At 39.4% G+C, this 13,196-nt stretch overlaps 1 protein-coding gene across 1 annotated transcript in view; it reads left to right on the top strand.

The window, feature by feature from the left end:
• Positions 1-12,514, top strand: part of LOC119654683 (protein HID1) — a 32,361-nt gene extending 19,847 nt beyond the window's left edge. Inside the window, exons 4-12 of the mRNA XM_038060192.1 lie at positions 4,096-4,510; positions 4,565-4,655; positions 4,709-5,104; positions 5,161-5,451; positions 5,506-5,603; positions 5,653-5,700; positions 11,600-11,760; positions 11,817-11,975; positions 12,038-12,514. Coding sequence (XP_037916120.1) covers positions 4,096-4,510; positions 4,565-4,655; positions 4,709-5,104; positions 5,161-5,451; positions 5,506-5,603; positions 5,653-5,700; positions 11,600-11,760; positions 11,817-11,975; positions 12,038-12,101 — 1,723 coding nt within the window. The 3' untranslated portion in view covers positions 12,102-12,514. The remainder of the gene's footprint in view (positions 1-4,095; positions 4,511-4,564; positions 4,656-4,708; positions 5,105-5,160; positions 5,452-5,505; positions 5,604-5,652; positions 5,701-11,599; positions 11,761-11,816; positions 11,976-12,037) is intronic.
• Positions 12,515-13,196: the final 682 nt, after the last annotated feature.

Here is a 13,196-nt window from a genome sequence, read left to right on the forward strand (position 1 = left end):
CGGAGGAGATAACGCTGATTGGTTTTGCGGACGACCTGGCGGTAGTTGCAATTGAAAAGCATCCCGAGGATGTGGAGCTTTATGCAAATGAAGACATTCATACCATCAAGTCATGGTTACGAATGGCCAAGCTAAACCTGGCGGATGAAAGGACGGAGGCTGTCCTCATTATCAACCGTAGGAAGAACAACACGGTTAACATCCGGGTTGGTAATTGTGAGGTCGTCTCAAAATCAATTGTCAAATACCTGGGGGTGATGATCGATACCAGGCTGAGTTTCAAGGGGCACTTGGATGATGCGCGGGAGAAGGCAGCAAATGCCAGTTCATCCTTTGCAAGGATGATGCCTAACATGGGGGGGCCGAAGTATAGTCGCAGGCTACTCATCGCGGGAGTGGTGAGGTCGATCCTGCTAGACGCGGCCCCTGTCTGGGCGAGAGCGTTGAACCACGCTGTCAACCGAGGAAGAGAAGTTCGGCATACCGGCCAATTGCGCTAAGGGTGTGCAGCGCATTTAGGAGGGCGTCGACGGAGCCAGTGTGTGTCATCAGGAGAGCGTTGTGTGGCAAGTGGCAACAACGGTGGGATAACTCCAACAAGGGCCGGTGGATCCATACATTGATCCCGTGTATCGAGAAATGGGTCGACCGAAAGCATGGAGAATTGAATTACCACCTGACACCGTTCCTTACGGGAGGTTGAACAACATCTTGGGGGCGGACATCGAGCCCTCCAACCTGGTGGAAGGCAGTAGCCGTGGTGCAGACAAAACTCCTGGAGTTGGATCGAGCTCGGAAGGCGGCGCGACGGAGACACGAGATGGACGAGTTGGTATAGCGTACCAGAGCTTCCCTCGCAAAGTAATACTTCACGGTGGTCCCGCGGGGAGGGACGGAAGAGTGGGGATGTTTTTAATGGGTACGAATCCCACGCACTGCTGCAACCTGGTGCAGCAGTGTCTTTCTAAGATTTCCACCTCCATCCATAAAAAAAAGACAAACATATATATGTATATGTAAATGAAGCTTTGTGGTAGTGCCTAATTCAGAAGCGGTATTCAATATACTTACTTTATATGTACATATATATACTTTTATGCACAAAGTAAATCGAAAATAGATGTATGATCAATTTATAGACATGCATATAGAATACAGTATTCAGTAATAGGCAACGTTTGTTTGTTTAGCGTGTATGTACGTATTTCTTGTAGTTTGGAAAAAATATGAAGGATTATTTTGAATTTTTAGTCATATACGAATGGAAAAATGTGCGTAGAAAGTTTCTCACATAATATGAACATAAAACCTTTATACCTGAAGCACCATCTTCCGGTATTCTGGCTTGTATTTCTCTAAGATGAATAGAGCGCTCTCCATCGTGGCAACCAAAAAGACGTTTTTTGGAGACGAGTATATGTCGCCCTGTACTTAAAATATAAGCGACAATATCGGCCTAAAATATATTAATAAATATATGCTGGAATTATTTTTTTTATGTTTATTCAGTTTTTCACAAAAAATTCCCAAAAAAGCGGAAAAAACGGCTCTCACATGGGATGACCCCCTTAATTTCGACATCGTCATTCCAAAGCCAAGTATCATGGTTTATAAATCGTTTACCACATTTGGTGGCTCTGAGGGCTTTGTTGATCGTTCGAAGATAGGCTCAACTCAGACTCCCTAAATGTGTATTTGGAGTTGGTCCCTAAGCGCTAACGAACTGCGTCGTCTTTCTATGCCTCGACGATTGCCGGGAAATCGACGGTGGCGGGGATCTTAACCTCTGCAACACTTCGTAAAGCATCAGCGACTACGTTATCTCTTCTAGGCAATACAGCTAGGGGTGCACCTTGCTGAAAGAATATCAGTGTGTAGCATCCACCAGCTGTTGCTTCGTGGTCTCAAGCATATTCGTATTCGTAAATACAAATGCGAATAAATTACGACGATTTTCTATGAATAGTGAATACAAACGAAAATTAACAGGTGTTGCAGATGTAGACAAAAAAGTATGTATATATAAACTCGAAAAATACTTTGAAGCCTGAAAAGAAAGCATTTGAAAACAAAGACAACATATTTTTCTCTTTTGTGCTTATGCCAGGTAAATGTCTCTGCCTGTATCAGACACACAAATGCCTGTGTCAGACAAATGTCTGTTTCAGATATATATGTTTCAAACAAAGTCTGCCTCTGTATCAGACAAATATCTGGGCTTCCTTCAGCTGCTGAATGTTTGTGTCTGCATCAGACGAATGCCTGATTCTGTCTCAGACATCGGACAGTCTGTATGACACAACAGGCAGACAGATGTTCTGCATCTGGAGCAAACATGTGGTTGGGCAATTGACTCGCTACATGACAGTAATTTTCGAGCCTATGGAAGCTAGAGGAATAGTATCATGTGTTCTAAGGTAACCTACTCAAATGTTGAATAATTTTTAACATAACAGTTCCAACATTATCACAATCTTAGCCCAGTTACGATTTGTCCGACCTAAATGTTATTATTTGGTTACAATGGCAATTTTATTTAGAAAAAGTATTTTTGTATCTAGTTCTGTATTGGCCTAAGTGGTTGATGCAAATAGCATACAATATTACAATGGAACGAATATAATAATATTTTTACAGCAAAGAGCAGGCGAGTCCCTTGCATGCGGCTGTCTGTAAGGCAGACTGTGGGCTGACTCCACTTAACTTAAAGGATCGATCTTTCAATCCTCTGAGTGGGGTGAAGTCGGACCAAGAGTGGATCGATGAATGGAAGTCGAAGGCAATGCACGGAAAACACGTGAATTGTCTTTGGCAGCCATTTGTCGATTTTCATTTGTCGAACAGATGGCTGTGTGCTGGGGAGCTCTTTGCTGAGACGGAGGGGTTCATGTGTGCCATTCAGGACGGCGTGGTCGCCACCCGAGCTTATAAAAAGCTCAATGAAAGAACGGGTGGAGAACGACCAGTGCAGAATGTGCGGTTCGGCGTTAGAGACGTTGGACCATCTCACTTCTGGCTGTATTGTTATGGCACCGGTGCAATACATCACCAGGCATAATGCTGTGTGTAAGGTTATCCATCAAAACCTTGCATACAAGCATGGGCTGATCACGGGAACATGCCCGGTTTACCGATATGAGCCGCAAGCAGTACTTGATAGTTCTGCTTACAGCATGTATTGGGACCGGCAAGTTCTGACTGATCGCCATACTCCACACAACAAGCCTGACGTACTGTCAGTTGACAAGACAGGTCGCTCCGCGTATTTTATTGATGTTGCTATCCCCCATAGTAACAATATTGAACGGAAACACGTGGAGAAGAAAGTGAACTATGAGCCATTGGCTCGGGAAATCAAAGAAATTTGGCGTCTCGAGCGGGTGGTTGTGGTGCTAATCCCACTGCCACCAGTGAGATTTGAACCGCGACCTTCCGTACGATAGCCTTGTGCTCTAACGAGAGGCATTTCACCATTGCGCTATTCATAAAGCAGAAACTGCATTAAATAATGATTTTTCTATTGCATACAGCTTGCATGTGGTTGTAAGCCTCTCAATGGTCTGGTGAGGGACGTTAACGGTAGGCTTTTCATCCACGGTGATGAACAACCTAGAACCACAGGTCTGAAACGCGTAAGATCCGGGAAAGTTTCAGCTCGTCTGGATAATATAGCAGATATGTTCTGCTCTTCAGAACAGAGGCATAAAAGAATACTTCGAAAATTTGATCGGTAGAGAGCAGGCTGCTTCCCGTTGGGGGCCATTTTATACTGCTCACATTAACATCCATTGGATCTTTATAGAACAATAATCGCAGTTTAGATCCCGTTTAACAGGCTGCATATAAAAACAATTAATTGAAATAGTTAAAACTTCTTGTTTCTTTTTCGTTTGTGTGTATATTTATTCTTGCAAATACCGATATTTCGGGAACCACTTGTTCCCTTCATCAGTGCTAACAAGTTCGTTGTTCGTTGTTAGCACTGATGATGATTTCAGTTCAATGATCTCCTTAGGAAATTTTTTTTGGTAGAAATTTTCACTTTTTCACAGAGTGTGCACACTTTTTAAAAATGTCATTTCATTTGTTTTGCAGGCATTTCACAAGCGCTGACAACAGACATGCGTTACCATTATTTACATCATTATTGAATACGGTAAGCGCATATGATCCCGTGGGCCTTGGCGTCCCGTACAACCATTTACTATTCTCCGATACTACGGAACCTTTGGTTGAAGCTTGCTTGCAAATATTGATCGTCACATTGGACCACGATATGACTTTACATAGCTCGTCATCTGCTTACGGTGATGAGGGATTTGGTGATAATCTTTTCATCAATTACTTATCGCGAGTGCATAGAGATGAAGATTTTCAGTTTATCTTGAAAGGCATAACTCGCTTATTGAATAATCCTTTAATGCAAAGCTACCTTCCGAATTCAACAAAAAGGCTACACTGTCATCAGGAATTATTGGTTTTTTTCTGGAAAATCTGTGATTATAATAAGGTATTAAAATCTTATACATTATTAACCCAACTTGAATAATTATTATATATTCAGAAATTTCTGTACTTTGTACTGAAAAGCAGCGATGTGCTAGATGTCCTCGTTCCAATTTTATATCATTTAAATGACTCCAGAGCGGATCAGTGTAAATTGTGGTGTTACTGCTGTTATCATAATATAATACCATTTATTTTTTAGCGCGTGTTGGTCTGATGCATATCGGAGTCTTTATTCTGCTACTACTCTCTGGGGAAAGAAATTTTGGAGTTCGCCTTAATAAACCCTACACAGCGACAGTTCCTATGGATATACCGGTGTTTACCGGCACACATGCTGATTTGTTGATAACAGTATTCCATAAAATTATAGCTACAGGGCATCAGAGATTGCAACCATTATTTGACTGCCTTTTGACCATCCTTGTGAACGTTTCACCTTATTTGAAGACCCTTTCAATGGTTGCTAGCATAAAATTGTTACACCTGTTAGAAGCATTCAGTACACCATGGTTTTTATTTTCGGCTCCATCAAACCACCATTTGGTATTTTTCCTTTTAGAAATTTTCAACAATATTATCCAATATCAATTTGATGGTAAGTAATCTATGAAATACCAGTATGTTCCTTGATAGAAGTTATTTTCACTTTAGGCAACTCTAATCTGGTATATACAATTATAAGAAAAAGGCACGTATTCCATGCATTAGCAAATTTACCATCGGATATGGCGGGAATAGCCAAATGTCTGAGTGCCCGGAAGGGTGGTAGGTTCAAAAGTGTAACGACAACAGTGAAACCCGAGGACAAAAGTAACTCTGAAGAAGTGGACTATTCTGATGGAGAGAATAAGATTGAAATTGTGGAGGAATCAATGGAAGGATCCACACCGGCAATGCCTGCAGAACCAGGTACTTTAAAAGCGTCACTTCTAGACACACCAGGTAAGATCTTCGCAATTTAATAATTTCAATCATTAGGGAGCGTACTTTTTGCAGGAATTGGACAAATGACTGAGAAGGAATCAGCACATCTATCTGCTCTTCCAGAATATCAAACTGATCGTGAGGACTGTGTTTCAAATGACTTGGCTAAGGTGATGCGATTAGTTTCTTATATTCGCAATCTAACATCTTTTTATTTAGGTATCTCCGAGTAAATCTTCTCCAAGTTTTAAGAGGGCTGTAAATCAGGTAATCAGGTGATTAGGTCACGCAAAAAATTATCTGAAGACATTCCGTATATTTTGAAACGTAATGCTTATGCAACGGATTATACATTCCGTTCACAAACGACAGATTCAACAAATTTTTCTAATGACTGCTAGCAACTTACAAATCAGTTGTTTTGTTTTCAAAAGTACTTATATATATATAGATAAATACATCTATCCTAAAAGAAACTGTTGATATTGGTGAATGATACCACATTCAACCGTTGAAGAAGTGAAAAGAACAATCGAAGGTTTTTTCGGGAGAAAATTGGCCGCGAAGCAACAACAAAATAATAAATGTTGACAAAGTCGAGTGGTTACATCAGTCATGAATCCAACATTATTTTCTGGGTAGATTCTTCTACGAAAAACTGAAGTGATTTAAATTATACTATAATAATAATCCAATGGGATCAGGGCCTTGAAGTGTGTAGCACTTCATTCAAGACCGTAACCTTGATTTGAATCACGTCCTCATTCACAGCTCAGTCGACTGGTATCCGATGTCACATCATGATACAAATCCCCCTGTCACCCGTTGGCGACATTCTGTATGACAACCTTTTGCTTTAATCACTGCGCTATCCGGACACATTGTACCATATTCCAATTTTTTTTTACTGTTTGCCATATTCGGATTTAGATTGGATCACAATTTTCATAGACGTACATTTATAATGAGTTCCGAAATGTATTTGTTATTATTAGTAGTAGGAGAAATGAGAAGGAATTCATGTAAAATAATAAATTCACAGGATATCCTGTCTCCGATGCGCTAGGCTGTCGTAAACGAAGGTCACGGTTTAAACCTCACTGTTAGCAGAGTGACCAGTCGAGTCAGCGGTGAATCACGGGCGACTGCAATGCTGACTAAAGATGCATAACTCAGTTAATCGGCTCAAATATCAAAGGTCCATTCATGCTAGTGATGCGACTCACCACAAAAGATACGAGTCGACTCAAAAGAATGTGCGAAATTGAAGCGACGAATTCGACGACACAGTAAGCACGCACACATCCAACACAGCGACATGTACGAGTTGAGTCGTGCAACTCATAAGTGAGTCAACTCAAATGTGTCAGTGGGTTCATTCATGTGAGTGATCACAAAAGAGGCGACTTGCCACAGAAAACCGTAGCGTAGTTAGTTCCCCTCTCTAACGGAATATTCCAGATTTATTTACGTGTCGCAGCAGATGTGATGCTACCCGTTGGAACTAGAGCACATCAGCATCCATTTGATGCATCCATAGTTTTCCATGGAATCCGCTTCCTTATTATAGAATGGACACGTATATCCTATACAATCCCTATCTTGAACGTATGGCCATCTGGTTCTGTTCTGACAGGAAAAGCATTAAGGTTTTGCTACCTGTCATGGAAAATTTATTCCTAACTGCAACGGCAATAGCTGATTCAGCCCCGGCATATTGGAAGTTGATTCTCTTTACACTACAGTGGCCCCATATTTACTACAATAACAAATGTAGTCTGATCGATTTTTACATTGTTGGACAATTTTCGAGGTGAACGAAGACAGATGAACTCCTTTAATGCAGCCTGACTGCAGATTGCGGTGTACCTGTTTTTCAATCGCTCGCCAATTACCCAGGTTGCTGCCCTTAGGATCGCATACACTTCAGCCTCAAAAATCGACAAATATTTTCCCAAGGAAAAAGCCCACTTCTCGTTTTTATTCGTGCTGTGCCTCCGTTGTTTCATCCTAGATCTAAATGCATTAGCATGAGCATGACCTGCTCTCATCGCTGTGCCCTGAATATATATATCCAAGGACTGCAAAGTGAGTAACGCATTTGGAGCGGCACTCAATGTCGTGCTCATGGCGCCGATAATATCCAGACATACAGTTCTTTGCAGTGAGGCTAGTTTCCAGTGGAGGTTTTTTTGTTTTACTTTAACCCACTTATGCGGCCGCATAAAGAAACATTGACCTAATTATGGTAACATATCATGTTTTGATGATTGATTTTGCAGTTCGCATAGTAGTCAGTTGATCAACATACTCTACAGAAGTGACGACCTCCTTGGGGGCAGATTTTTGTCGCTTCTGTTGTTAGGTAGTGATCAACACCTACTTGGCTCTTGAACCAAAAATATATAAGTATATATATATATATATATAAGTATATAAGAAAACGCTTCAAGTTAATTTGATTAACCTTTATGTTTGTAGAGATAAGTGTAATCTAATGTCAAAATAGTCCAATACTGAAGATTTCACGGTAATAATTTCGGGCGAGCGCAATGTTGACCACATTGCATCCTACAGTGTATTGTAGTGTACCGTTACGGTCTTGAATGCAGTGCTCTACACACTTCAAGGCTCGGATTCAATTGGATTAAATCGCGCCAACGATTATTATAGTATTTAGCACACAATAGTTCCACTTTTGTATAGCTCGTAGTGTATATACTTTGAACATACCCGATATTCATTTCAATGTTGTATGAACATTTGACGCGAAAGGAGCAAGTTTGATCTACCACAACTTTGCGGGTAGTGTCTAATTCAGATAGTTATATTTGTACATTAAACCAACGGCATTCAATATACGTACTATATATGTACATATGTATGCTTTTGTGCACGAAGTAAATCGGAAATATGGGTACGATCAATTTATATATGTACGTGCCTGTATATGTACAGTATTCCGTAATAGACAGTTTGGATAAAATCAGTCTGTAATATGTAGATATATCTTGTAGTTTGGAGAAATATAAAGCAATATGTTTAATTTGTAGCTATATACGGATAGAAAAATAGACGTACAAATTTCTCATATGAGATGAAGCTTTATACCTGATAGCTGAGTGGTTTATATCCGGATAGCTGAGTGGTTAGAGCGCAAGGCTGTCGTACGGAAGGTCGCGGTTCAAATCTCACTGGTGGCAGTGGAATTTGTATCGTGATTTGACGTCGGATACCAGTCGACTCAGCTGTGAATGAGTACCTGAGTCAAATCAGGGTAATAATCTCGGGCGAGCGCAATGCTGACCACATTGCCTCCTACAGTGTACTGTAGTGTACCGTTACGGTCTTGAATGAAGTGCTCTAACACACTTCAAGGCCCTGATCCAACATGGATTGTTGCGCCAACGATTATTATTATTATACCTGAAGCTAGTGCTTTCGGTATCCCGAATTGTTTAAGACTTTGACACTTTTCGGCCATTAATTTTTTGATGCTATTTGAGTGGTTTTCGATTATTTTTCTGTATTTTTTAAATGTTCATCACGAAAAATATCGGAGGTAGATTCCCGCTCATTTTCGGTTGAATTCAAGTCTTAATTTCCAGCAAAAGCAAACTTATTCCAACTTAATGAAATTTTCATGCATGTCAGCGTTTTTTCGGCTGGTAGCGCCATCAAACAGACAGTGAACAAAGATTTTCCCATTAGATATTAGGTATGACCAAACCACAACGTAATTCTTCGCCAAGGTGATGAAAATTTCACTCAATCTAAGGACATTAGCTATCTAATCCGTCCACATCAAATTTCTGCTGATTTGAAAGACATTGTTTCTTTGTGGACATGCTTCTCTGGTACACTTTTTTTACTATTTTTGCACCCTTTACTTCATACTCTTTCGACGCAACTGCAGGGTTTTCTTCTTTTTAATCTTAACCTTATTAAAGTCGGTTCAATGGCTGTCTGTCTGTAACACTTTTCTGAGAAACGGCTACACCAATTGACACGAAATTTGGTGAGAAGGAACTGCGAACGCTCAAACATTCAGGTGACATGTTACTACGTTGAGATTAAGGAAGGAGGGGGGGGGGGAGGGGCTGTAGCCCTCATACATGCAAAAGAGGGGTGTAAATTTTTTTCACCGAATATAGTCTTGTCTTGATCCCCATCAAATGAAAGGTTTTGATTAGTATTTATCGATACCAGTCTTAGTTTTGACATTTGTTGGAAAGGCGGTGACCGGGAGGGGTCGAAATTGATGATTTCATTAATGGACCCATTCACTGAAAGTGGTTAACCGAAAAATCTAAAAAGATCATGAAACTGCCTATATATGGTGTCCAGGCCCCAAAAAATATTCTCCATATCGATATCTACTCAAATTATGTTAATAATAGTACCATATTTTTGGGGAAATTGAGTCAAGCCGTCCCCCCCGTAAGCTTATCCTATTATAAAAATTTGTAGTAATATAGAATATAATATGAAGCATGTTATCCCCAAGTTTGATCAAAATCATACTGTTATTAACAAAGTTACAGTAGTTCAACGTTAACTTTACAGTATAAATTTAATGCAACTAAATATCAATATCACACTAAAGTGAATAGTCTTACATACTAAACGCATGTATATAACGGGCTACGTGCAAATGAGATAGATAGTTCCTGACTCAAATATACTTACAGAAGAAACAAAATCTTTCATACCTGAAGCGCCGAGCTCCCGATTTCCCGACATTTTTATCCTTTTGAGCGCAAAATATATCTTTCTTAGAACTCATTTATGTATGCCATGTTTTTTTCTGATTAATTTTCCTTGTGTTATGGTACTTGTTATTCGTTTCCCTGCTTTAGTCTTCTGACTTTTCTTCAATACCCTTTCTCTCGTTAACATTGATAGCTGAATCCTTTCCAACTTCCTCTTTTCGTCACTTGGTTCAGAATTTAATTAAGCTAATTTGCTAAATTTGGTATAGCTCCTTTATTTATTTTTCCCAGTTCTTTAAAATACATTTCAAGAATAAAAAATAATAAAATGTACTCTAACTACAATAATAGATTCAAAAATTACCGTTATTTTTGGAGTAAATTGACGAAAAGGATAGTGTAAAAAACTTGCATTATAAGTTAGTATCGAAAATAATAAAAATATGGTAGCTAAACAACTAAATGTGTTGAGATAGTCAAACGACCATCCTAGGGGCACTACAAAGAGTGAAGAGCTATCCTTAAAACCTAAAAAGATGGTGAATTTGACTGTGGAAGGCCGCCCGCAAATACTGAAGCTTCATCGAAGTGTTTTGTCGACAAGTGCGTATATGCCTTTGTACTAGACAGGCTTGGGAAGCCCCACGCCTCCCTCACGTGTCATTGTACAAAAATCGATGTGTCTTTTTAACCGATGCGAATGTGTAGATCCGTATCGGATTCTGAATCTTCACCAATAAAGATTCGCGCAATCGTACCGACAGATCAACAAGCCAGCAAAAACTGAAAATTAAAATAAATAAAAAGTACCGACCACAGTGATGCTGCGAGTACTCCACACGCGTTATTTTTTTATGATATCTCTCAATTTAATCTCGCATGTTGGTCTGTTGATAGGTTCGCGCGAATCCCATTGTTTGTGAATTTTTAGGATTCGATGGAAACCCACCGATCGGACATGTCAATTTTTATATAATCACACGTAAGGAATCGAAGTATTCAAAGTACACACACCCCCACATTCCTGAGCCTGGCGAACATAAAGGCAGGCAACCACGTATTGATGGAACACTCCGATGCAACTTCAAGATTCGATTCGATTCTTAATATTCTAGTACTGTTGATGTGGTTTACGTGATGCGATATCAAATGCGCCGTGTATATCGAACTACTACCCGGCAACCATGCTATCAACGAGATAAATCAAACTTCAAAATCAAAACTCAAAAATTCAACCAGATAATCCAATGCTGATGTTATCCAAAGGATTTAAATCCACTGTGTCTTGTTACCAATTAACTCTTGCGTTCTTTCGGAATTTCTATTTTCCAGTTTGTTTCGTGGGGGAATGTTTTCAGTTTTCTTTTAAAAATTTTATGCTATTTGTTACGAAACCTACCATTTATATGACAGTAATTCTCTTGTTTTTTTATATTTTGTACTTGTTTTCTCAGCGAGGAAGTATTCGCATAGCTCCAGAGAGTAATTCCTTACCAACCGTTTGGACTCCAACAGCTGAATGGGTGTCATCTTGGCGAGCAAAACTTCCACTTCAGACGATTATGAGATTATTACAAGTGCTAGTACCGCAGGTTGAAAAAATTTGTATTGACAAGTAAGTGCACTTTTGATTTTTTTTCAAGTTATTAAAAAATGCATTGATATTTTTAGGGGCCTGACGGATGAATCGGAAATACTAAAATTTCTCCAGCACGGTACATTAGTAGGATTGCTTCCTGTCCCACATCCAATTCTAATCCGAAAATATCAAGCTAACAGCGGCACCACTGCATGGTTTCGAACGTACATGTGGGGCGTGATATATTTACGGTAATTTCCTTCAATCAAAGTGAATAATAAAAACTAACTATACTATTAATTTTCTCTGGCAGAAATGTTGACCCAGCAATTTGGTATGACACTGAAGTGAAGTTATTCGAAATCCAAAGAGTCTAAATTTTCGCAAGCAACCAGCACATATAGTGCACTAAATAAACTAAACGTAGTTACATATGTATTTATACTAGTGGCGTGAAGTGAAATTCTATTTGAGTCTATATATATTTGTTATCCCTTAAGATTCGATGGGAATATGATATTCCAATAATTTCGTCTATTAAGCTTATCTATGTTTCATACATTTCCCAACGTGCAGATATATACATACAGGACAGGTTCATTCCAAGTTTTGAAAAACTACTCTCAACGTCACGATTCTTGAATTTAGTCGTAAGTAGTGCCTACCAGCAAGTGTATAATGTAATTTTACTACATTTTTTAATATAATTAAGAACTTAATTTTCTTAGTTTTTAAGCACGATTGTGTCTATATAAATTATGCAAATCAATATAAAACCTTTAAATGTAAAGCTGATTGTTTTATAATTGTATTATTCAAATTGTTGCTGCTAGTTTATATGCATTTAATAATAATAATCGTTGGTGTGACTATCCAATTGAAACAGGGCCTTGAAGCGTGTCTAGCACTTCATTCAATACTGTAACGTTACACTACAGCACAGGACTGTAGGAGCATTACGGTCGTCCGGGATTATAGCCCTGATTTGACCCAAGTACTCATTTACAGCTGAGTCGACTGGTATCCGATATTCAGTCACGATAACAAATCCTTTTGTGCTCAGAGAGTTTTGAACCATAACCTTCCGCTACGACACCACAGGGTTCTAACCACTGCGTTATCCGGATACTTCTATGCATTTGATTGTCATGTGATGGTGAATCAAGCCTATGCGTCCACGTTCTGTTTCTACCACAGTAGATCTACTATAGGCAGTACCCTTACAAAAATGACCCCACTTGCAAATGTGCTTGCAGAAGCTTATCTGTACACATCAGAGACGCTAAACAAGGAAAAGTCATAATCTTCGTCAAATCGTATTGGTAAGAGAGAGATCGGTAAGCTTCTGCTATTCTAATACTACGGCGTGGTCACCCATATAGCAAAAAGTTGTTTCACGTATTCACTTATCCATAAGCAAAAACTTGCCAATCTCACCAATACATTGGCAAGTCCGGGCGGTATGTCAAACA

This window comes from Hermetia illucens, chromosome 4 (genome assembly GCF_905115235.1).
Source record: "Hermetia illucens chromosome 4, iHerIll2.2.curated.20191125, whole genome shotgun sequence".
NCBI classification, from domain to species: domain Eukaryota; kingdom Metazoa; phylum Arthropoda; class Insecta; order Diptera; family Stratiomyidae; genus Hermetia; species Hermetia illucens.